This window comes from Trachymyrmex septentrionalis, unplaced genomic scaffold, assembly GCF_001594115.1.
Source record: "Trachymyrmex septentrionalis isolate Tsep2-gDNA-1 unplaced genomic scaffold, Tsep1.0 scaffold127, whole genome shotgun sequence".
NCBI lineage: Eukaryota > Metazoa > Arthropoda > Insecta > Hymenoptera > Formicidae > Trachymyrmex > Trachymyrmex septentrionalis.
In genome coordinates, this window is record NW_017304406.1 from 66838 (window position 1) to 76933 (window position 10096).

Below are 10096 nucleotides of genomic sequence, written 5' to 3' on the forward strand. Positions count from 1 at the left end.
AGTGTGAATATAATATATTTTTTAAATCTAGACTGCTGGGTTTAATTAACGCGTTTCTGTTTGACGATCGTTCCGATCGGTCGATCGACCTATATAGGACGAGTGTATTTAATGTGCATTAATTTTTATTCATGCGTTCGCACGGGCCCAATCCTTATATTGACTTCCGCGTGAGAAAGTTATCTGTTTCTTTTAATATATTGCGTGTATATGTGTGTGTTTGCGTGTATGCCCATACGAGTGTATTTTTCATTGCCTTTTACGTTGTTTTTTTTCTTTTTAGCGGCGATAATACGTTACCAAAAGCTATAGATACCCTTATGCGTTGCTACCAAGGTTTCTTTGTTGCGATTAATTTCATAATTCGCATGCTTGTACATATTGCGTGCCTGCCTTTGTGATATTTTTTTCCGATGCCCTATGCTTACGTTTAACGACTTGCCTCACGTTCTGCCGTTATTATATTTAATAATTGATTGTGATTTACACACTCACACATTCTCTCGCTCTCATTCACTCTACCATTATTATTCTTTCTCCCCCTCCCCATCTTTTTCATCGTGGCTCGCATTTTCCGGATCCAATCGATCGAATTCAATCACTCTTTCTCCCGCTTCTTAGGATCGAACAATTCGCATTTCGATCGCTCGCGTTATATTTATTCGGGAATAAATGGAAGCGATATTGTTGACAACAAACATTTTGTTTCACTACAAACGACCATTCATTTATCGCGAAATGGAGGAGTCCGAGTTAAAACTTAACGCTTGTTGCGCATTGTACGTAACGTTGCACATTAATTTTATTGGAAGATTCATTACAGCCGTCTGTATTTTCAGTAGCTAACATCAAAAGATAGTGAAAAGAGAAAATCTTCTCTAAGGATAAATCCATTCAACGGAGAATTTTTCGAAGCCTCCATTACGCGTTACAACTTTGTACTTTCTACAGTCGACAGCGGGCACATCATCTCGACCTAACGACCCTTCGCATCTATAATATTTTTATCCTCGCAAAAATCGCTTTCGTGAAGTCTTCTCGGCCACGATAGTTTGGCAATACTAGACTTCGTCGCGGTTTACAATACGCCCGAACCAATAGCGATCATTCACGAGTATTCATTAAAATTATTATGTAATTTTCTCTTCTCTCCGTTTCTATTTATTATCGTTTGATTAGTTGCACTAGCCTTGATTGTCGGCATTTAAGGGCTGCTGGTACATGCAGCATACACATGGCGACGTGCGCCACTTCCTCGTCTGAGCGCGCTTCTTCTCTAATTAACATTTGGACTCGTAAACTATCCGTATTTTCGAACTACAAATTATATTGACATACAGTCTCGAACATTATCTGCGATTGAAAATTTTTACAACGAAATCACTATGTTTTCTTTTTTTTTTTCTTTTTTTTTTTAGTTAAAAAGCGCATTCTATAATACAATAAAAATAATGAAGGTATTTCGTCTTAATTTGTAGCAAAATTCTATATAAATTCTAATACGCTAGATAAACCAGTAATAATAAAATTTATCAATTAAAAGGCTTACTCTGTTGAAAGATATACATATGTATGTATAGAAAATTTCTAAGTCCACAACTTCTTTTACGCAAATGAATCGTGACGTCAAATTGTAAGGCAATAATTTCCGAAGTCTTATGCTTCGGATTTTTTAGAGAAATCTCATAGATTACGAAATCTATGTAGAACGTATCGTAAAAACATCGACGTTGCCGCAGATATTTTCGAGACATTTACGAGCCCTTTTATTCTTCGACGACGTCGCGTTTATAAGGTTTCCGAGCGTTCGCTTTTACAATAGTGGAGCAGCGAAGTCAGTCATATGTGACAATAAGCGTACGATGTCTCGCCATATCTTGTCTTCCACTGTTCCACCTGAAAGTACGGTAAAAGCAAGCAAGTACTCGGGAGCCTCAACATCGTATGCCGATCGCGCCTGATCGATGATCGACAGCTAGTCCTGACGATTGTAAGTATATCGTCTGTTTAGTCGTTCATCCATTCGGGATCGATCGATGTATATTTCGAAGAAGTATACAATGAAGTTTGATACCTGCACCTTCGACGAAATCCTAGTTCACACGTATATTTCGACAAGCATATTTTCGTAAATCTTGTCGATCGAAAATCAGTTATTTAAAAACAAGTGATATCGCTCTTCTCTATCTATGAATCATTCACGATTCCTGCAAGCATCTGCGCGGGACCTCATCGAAGAAGCTTCACATTTCTTCTAGGTGTATGTATATATATGTATATATACATATATATATATATGTACAAATATTCAAAATTCAAACGGGTAGGGAGAAGGGGGGAGGGGCGGGTCGAGATGGGGATACTAAAGATCTGTGTGAAACAACTTTTTACGCGTGTAACATTACGATACATAGAACTAGGCGCCAAGCTGTACAACACAAAATTCACAGTAACCGTCCGGATTCTATATAATGGTAAATATATATATATATATGTCGATGGCTGTGGACGAACGTCACCGCATAGGCGTAGATACTTTTTCTCCGTTTAAAATCGGGGGAGGCACCAGTGACGTAGCTAGAAAAAAAGGAGAACGTGTAAGACGGAAGCTTGCAAACTCTCTCTTCCGAACATACGTTTAACGTTGACTCGAGAGACCCTAGAGACCTTCTCTGGGATTCTCAATCCCGCCGTAAAAGCGTTTCGATTACGATCCGCAGAGCCGGTCCCCGATATCGAGACATACATTGGAGTTATTCGAGCGCTGTGATTGAATAAATTTTGTTTGAAAAGTAGGGCACAAAGAAAAGTGCAAGTTTGCAGACTCCCAATAAGCTCTGTACGTTGAAGTGTTATACAATCCGTATTAATTTCGCCTTTAATCATTCGCTACGAAATCTCAGGCCTTTCCTATATGAGCGCCCTAGGGACTTGGAACACAGCAAGACGTTAATGACGAGCTCGCAAACATTCGGCACCGATTTCCATCCAACTACATCGTTCTGATGACGCTACGCGAACGACGCGGATTGCAAGCCGTCGATAAGCTCCGCACGTAGTATAATTCAGTCTGTGAGTTCTTTCGAACACCCGCCTCCATTCTCTCTTTGTCCGCTTCTCGAAACTCGCCTGATTTCACGGCATGTACGCGCGTTTAACTCTCAAGTACTTTTGCGACGCGCGCGTCGTCGTCGAACAAGCCGCTCGCGCTGTTTAATAAGAATTCATACTGCCTAACAAACTATGAAACTATCATATTGAATTTGCGCGAGAAACGCGAGCGACATCGTTCGTTAATGTACAAAAATTAAGCAGCGATTTGTCGCTCTTCGTTCTTGTCGGATATCTTTCGTGATTTCTGGATTTTTTTGTTCATAGTTTGACAATATAAATATCGCTAGATGCACATCCAGAAAGAAAAGTGAATGATTTTCCCGTAGTAAAGAGGAATCTTTAGGCAAATGATATACGTCGTAACGATATATTTGTGCTCATACAAATGCCATTTTACTTCCATTTTATAATTCTTTCTATTCAGTCTCCATCTTGCCGCATAAACTCATGCATACGCTCGTCAAACGGCGTTTTTTTTCTTTTCTTCGTTTATTCGAATAAACGATTGTTCTCGCTTTTTTTCGCATTCCCAGCGGCCTGATTTATATCGCGATTCAGGCTCTAAACGAGAACATCATCCCGTTTACGAGTGTAATTGCCGTGACCTCGAGGACGAGTCTTCGTATTAACGTCCGTTTTTGATGTATTGGAAATAGACGCACTAGAGACAACAAAGGATTCTTCGGATTGAGGCACTAGGAGGCATCCAGGGCGAGGCACTCGGCGAGGAAGTCCTCCATGGAACGATAAGCGTGTTCGAGCACGCCTCTCAAGGCGTGATCTTCGTTCGCGTAACTCTGTTTCGAAAGAAGGAAGCGACAATTAACTCGAGTACTCTTCGACACACCTGGCACCGTTTCTTTTTTATTCTCTTACCTGATATCTAAAGATGACTCCTGCTTCGGACAAAGCCTTGGCGAAGGCAACGCCGTGCGTGTAAGGCGCTGTGAGGTCAGCTAGGCCATGAAGAAGATAAAGGCTATGACTAGGCACCAATCTCGCCCGTTGCGTGAGATCAGCCTCCACGTAGCCCTTAAAATTCTCAACTGGGGCACCGAGGACTCGTTCCGTAAACGCGGAATCTGCAGTCGAAGGAAGGTCAATTATTAGTAGTGTCAACAAGATTTTCTTCGGTGCATCTCGTCTAATTTGTTCTTCTAGAAGAAATGGACAAATCAGAATTTTCTGATTGAATCTGTTAAATTCTAATTGAGATAACCAACATTCTGAGTGATATCAAAATCTTTTGTTATCAATTGGAATTTAACAGGTTCAACCAGAAAATTTTGATTTGTCCATTTTCAATCAGAATTTTCATTCCAGAATTCCAAAATTAATGTAACCAGACTTTTTTTCCTAGAAAAAATTAATTGGTTACATTAACTGGTGCAAAAAGAGCGGATTTGCTGGAGTACCTAAAAATTTAGCTTGATACAAATCTGAAGATAATTTTGTTGAACTGTGAGATGTTAGAAAAAACATTTTAATATTCTAATAACCTTGCATAATTACTTTAATAATTAGTTATTAGTCTAACAAAATTAGTTTCAGATCTAGCTAAATTTTTAAATACTTTAGCAAAATCATTTTTCCCGTGCGCTCCATACGCTTTTACGAAATTGATGCTTACTATAATACATCCAATCAGCGATTGGATTCACCGCTACGCCGCACTTGAAGACATTCTCCTGGCTACCGAGGACCATAGCAGTCACATATCCACCGTAACCCCATCCCCATACGCCGACCCTGGTGACGTCGAGATACTTGTGCGTCTTCAAAAGGTGTCTTAGCACAGTAAGTTGATCCTGCACCTCGACGCCGCCTATCCTTCTGAAAAGATCCTTCTTTCCCTGACCACGAGCGCCGCGTACGTCCAGTCTCACATAGACTACGTCGTTGTGACTCGACATATACGTTCCCCAGTCTATTCGAAACTTGTCTGTGACGGCCTCGCTACCAGGACGACCGTTCACCTCGACGAGTACGGGAAACGCCGCGTCCCTGAGCTCTTCCCGCCACGAAGGCGGCAACAGCAGCTGCACCTGAGCCCGCCAACCTTGAGGCAGCGGCACCTGCCAATTGTTCCAAGTTGTAATATCAATCTAAAATTGAGGCGAAATCAATTTTCGTAGCAATATCAATTATCTACCTCAAAGTTTCGTCTAGTAGGCAGTGCCAGTTCTGACAATTTTTCCGCGCGTTGGAGCCTTGTGTCGTACAGCACGCGAATCATCTTATGCGTCGACACCATGTGCACACCAGCGAGGGGGAGGCCGGGACCCTCGCAGTATAGTACGTAGTAACCCTGCGTGTTGTTGTCCACCGATGGACTGACCGAAGCACCGAAATGTGTGCAATTTGTGTAATAGAACCTGCGGTAACAAATCCGCTTATTAATTTTATTTCACCGAGAATCAATTGCATCGATTAAAATTTTTTGTTAACTTGCCTACTACTCCAAAGAACATCTCCAAGGTCACACGTCACGCACAATGGCTCGAAGTGACGAGGATCGTCCGCGGCAGGGTCGCGTACTACGTAGAGATGTCTTTGGCCAGGTCTCTTCTCTCTAGTGCCTAAATAGTATACGAGATGTGCCTTGGTGTCCCATGCTAAGATCTCGCTCACCTGTTTTAGAAAGCGATTAAAATGTCTTTTTTCTTATTTTTTATATACTATATGTATATTTTTAATCGTTATAATACATTATATGTATGTTTGTTATTATATTTTTCCGATTATTCCTGATAATAATTTATGATCCACTACTTATGATCTAATTTGTAGAATAGAATTCAGTTTTACATGCCATGTATTTTAAACGTGTGTATGTCTGATTCTTTAAACACTTTTTATCTTACACAGCGTATAAAGTATTAAATAGAATTCTATTCTAAATTCTGATAAGAATTATCTAAAGAACTTTATAACTCATGGTATACTGATCTTATATACAAGCTACTCACCTCGTAACGACCATGGGAGAGTACTGCTATTCTTTGTTGCGTGAGTGTGACGTGTTTTATGTGGGTGAAGTGCTCCTTATCACCTTCTTGTACTGTGGCCAACAGCAGAAAACTGTCGCCGTCTGGAGCGAAGAAAGGATGCGGTTGTGCGTCCAGCCACAGTCCTTCGGGTGCTCGCTCCGTGTGGGTCACCTCGCATTCCCACGTGGAGGTACGGCAAGCCGACACTATAGATAGGTTTTGCATCCTCGTCATCCAGACGACAGCGATCTGCGAAGCGTCCTCGCCAACCCATCCGGCCGATATCAAATAGTAATCTCTGAAAATATCCGCGAATTTCATTAATTCGAAATCATGAACGAAGCCGATGTCCTATCATTGTTCCAATGCTGAATTTGTATTTTCTACAAATTATCTCGTGTATTTTGCAATTAGGGTAAAAAAGTAATTGTTAATAAATCAACATACTGTTCGTCCAAGAGTGCCGGTGGCCTTAATTTGATTTTCGTTGACCACGTGACGTTGCCGGTACCGTTGTAATTTGCCGAGCTCACGTTACTAAGATCTATGACCCACAAATCGACTTCCGGATTGGGGAAACCCGGTCTCGGGTATCTAACCGATCTGGAGGGTGGGAAGGACCTGGACGCGCTCAGGGGATTCGGTCCGGCTCCATCTTGACCCGGCGTACCAAACCAAGGAAACTCAAGCGCGCTCACTCTGGTATCGTTGAACGTGGCGTAGAGGACATGCGTGCCATCCGGACTGGGCCAGATCGCTTGCGGTCTTGGTAATACTTCCTCTTGATACAACCAGTCGGGCACGCCGTTATAGATTACCCCAGGTACGCCCGTGTCGGTCAAGCGGGTGTCCTCCGTCGACGTGGGTCCCATTCTAAGAAAAATGTCGTTCTCGGAGATCATCAGGAGATTGGATGTGTTACCCAACCAGGCGGCATGTTGTAATCGCGTCTGATGCATGTGTCGTGACGCTTGTAGACGAATGGGTGTGTGATGGCTGGTAAATAAAAGATTATAAAAACTAAACTAATGTATAATGTGCAAGTTAGTGATTTTATTTGCATTTCAGTGCGTTCTTTTTATATAAGTATATTTTTAGAGACGCATTCAATACGGAAAAATAGTGATGATAGGATTCAAATAAATCAGACAAAAAAGTGAGAATGAAAATTCAAATTAAATTAATTAATATATATATATTTTTTTAAATCATAAATTGAGAAAAGTACCATAAATATAGTACAATAAGAACCGACTGAATGTACGTATGTATATAAATTCATTTTTTACATACAATTTATTACATTTATTACATAACATAAAAATAGATGTTTTGCCTTTGATTTAGATCTTTCTTAGTACGTAAATTGAATGCAATTACGAGTAATGTAAATAAACATATTTACATTTTCATATCTAAATCTAATGAGAACCGTCGTAATAATTTGAAAATAAGGCGCATTGTTGTGTAAAAAGTAGTTGGTTTAGAAGTAAAACGAGTACTTTTTATGCACCTCACTTAAAAGTTTATTAAGTATTATTACGACGGTTCTCATTAGATTTAAATATGAATATGTATAATACATGTTTATTTGCATTACTATTCTGCATTATATATATATTCTAATTATATTTAATTTATGTACTGAAGAGGATTCAAAACTAGGATTGAAGCGTTTACTACTTTCACGTTATCTGTATAATAAATAAATTTATATACACGTACATATGCATCTAATCGGCTCTTATTTTCAAATTTATGGTGTACTTTTATAGACTATATTCACTTATATTATTTAATATTCTAACAATTATTTTTACGTATTAAATTAATTTTTTATAATTACATTTCTAAAATTATACTTTTATATTTAATATACTTACTCGTTCGTGACATCGTAAACGGTGTAAAGAGCGGTGAAAGTGTTCCGAAAAACCTGAAAAATTGTCGACATCTGTACCATATGAAATATAAAAGGATCGGGGAAAAAAGAGAATCTGTAGTACAGAGGCGAATGTGTTTTCGATAGCGATAATCGACAGCTAACTGCAACTAAATTGCCCACGCGTCGTATTACACGTCCGAGCGTTATCGATAAGCGACGGATCAGAAAGTTAGGATGTAGCTGCTGCGCGAAAAACTTTTCTCGAGGGACTTCCACGTTTAAGCTACTTACCGGCTTGACATTGTGCCTGAACAATACATAACGTAGATCAGAGCTGCATTCGTAGTCCTGAACGTTTAGTTGTCTCTGGAAACACCGTTTAATAAAGATTACATTCTGTGGAATATTAAGCAAAATTCGATCTTAGCATTACAGTTTCATTCAAAAGTTGGTTATATTGCTGATAAAAGCGAAAGCTTCGTAAACACATAAAAATGTTTTTATCTTATAAAAAAATATCTTTTCCGATTTTGCAATTATTTTTATCAGATCAGTTTTAATTCTGGCGTTATCATCATCATCATCATCATCATCATCATCATCATCATCATCATCATCATCATCATTATCATTATTATTATTATTATTATATTAATAATTTTGTTATACGTGCAGGCACACAGTAATTTATATTTTATATTTCTTTTTAAGTATTATTTTAAATCCCAGTGAGAATGATTGGCTTGAAGTTAATTTTTAATGTCTGATATCTACGTTTTTGTAAAACTTATTCCACTTGTGATTTAAATGTTGAAAGTGAATGGACCTAAATTAAAAGATAAAATGTTCTCATATGTACATAAAAGAGGAGTTGTTTTATTATTAACATCGCGCCTGAACACCTGCGTTCTGATTCCAGTCCACCTCCGCTTGGTTTTTTTTCCTTTTTAATCCGCGAGGTAATTTTATCTCGTTTCTAGAGTTTAATAAATTTGCAATTATCGTTTGCAGTTATAACTGGCTTTATTAAGATTGCTAGCGGGTTCATCGGTTTATATCCAAGTATGTGGTGTAGCGTTGTGCACAGACGAATATCGCTGGTAGTCGATACTTGTATCCGAAAGAGTAGCGAGACGAGCTGGACGCGGCGTGTCCTGGTGGACGCCAGATCGGATCAATGCGCCATATACACTTGTCTATACCTCGCCTCTCGGTCCAAGAGAGAAAAAGGACGCGGATTTGGAACCTGTCCAGACTAAGTGGATCGGCTCTCTTGCGCACGCATACTTATTGCTACCGCTACCTAAATCGATCATTCTTTCTGTCTCGTTATAAGCCGTTTCCCTTCTCGTTTCTTTTTTTTTCTCTCTCATCGCCCATATTAGAGTTCATTTTGTAATTCTCCCACATTTCTGTAATTGTTTTCACACACCCTAAATTCTTTGGAGTGGAATCTCACTCTAAAGAGTGAAAATAGAGCCAGTCTTGAAAAGGAGAGATGCAATTTTCTTTAAGAGATTTATTCTTCAGAGTGACAATTCACTCTAAAAGTTTCGTGGCGCGTTAGAGTTCTCGAAATAATAGAATTAAACAAGACCTTTTAATTATCGCTTTTTCCCCGCTTCGAGCCTACTGTAATCGAAATACCTTGAGATGGTATCGTTGAACCTCAAACGCAATATCGCGGTATCTAGAATTCCTCATATTTATCCTGCGCGTGCCTGTAACCCTGGGTAAACCGTGGGATGCTCCGGATTCCATTTTATGTGCGGTTCAGTCTTTGTTTCGCAATGCGCCGCAAGGCAGACTCGTCTGGTTTGCCGATCGTTTGAACAAAACTGATTTTCAATAAAGGGTTCAGGTTGTATTCCCTATCTTAGATAAAAATTTTCACCATATAGAAACGCTCGGAAATGTTGTTTGACTGTTTGTCTCAATTAGAAATCTACCGGGAACTCGAAAGGGAGAGAAAGCAAACTGAAAACGCAATATTTTGTATGAGAATATAAATGTGTCTTCTTATATCCTTGATCGAACTTATGAAAAACTACTGCGCAGGAGAAATTATCCGCTTCAGCTTAACGATACATATTTACTCTTGTTCGTG

General features: G+C 39.3%; 1 protein-coding gene across 5 annotated transcripts in view; it reads right to left on the minus strand.

Annotated features, from left to right (window-relative positions):
* Window positions 1–1677: 1677 nt before the first annotated feature.
* Window positions 1678–10096, minus strand: part of LOC108756434 (inactive dipeptidyl peptidase 10) — an 81544-nt gene continuing 73125 nt past the window's right edge. For all 5 annotated transcript variants that reach the window (XM_018500243.1, XM_018500239.1, XM_018500240.1 and 2 more), the window contains 9 exons: window positions 8281–8355; window positions 7988–8040; window positions 6552–7100; window positions 6084–6402; window positions 5567–5745; window positions 5267–5489; window positions 4745–5189; window positions 3991–4196; window positions 1678–3911 (listed from right to left, as the gene is read on the minus strand). In XM_018500243.1, coding sequence (XP_018355745.1) covers window positions 3810–3911; window positions 3991–4196; window positions 4745–5189; window positions 5267–5489; window positions 5567–5745; window positions 6084–6402; window positions 6552–7100; window positions 7988–8040; window positions 8281–8355 — 2151 coding nt within the window. In that variant the 3' untranslated portion in view covers window positions 1678–3809. The remainder of the gene's footprint in view (window positions 3912–3990; window positions 4197–4744; window positions 5190–5266; window positions 5490–5566; window positions 5746–6083; window positions 6403–6551; window positions 7101–7987; window positions 8041–8280; window positions 8356–10096) is intronic.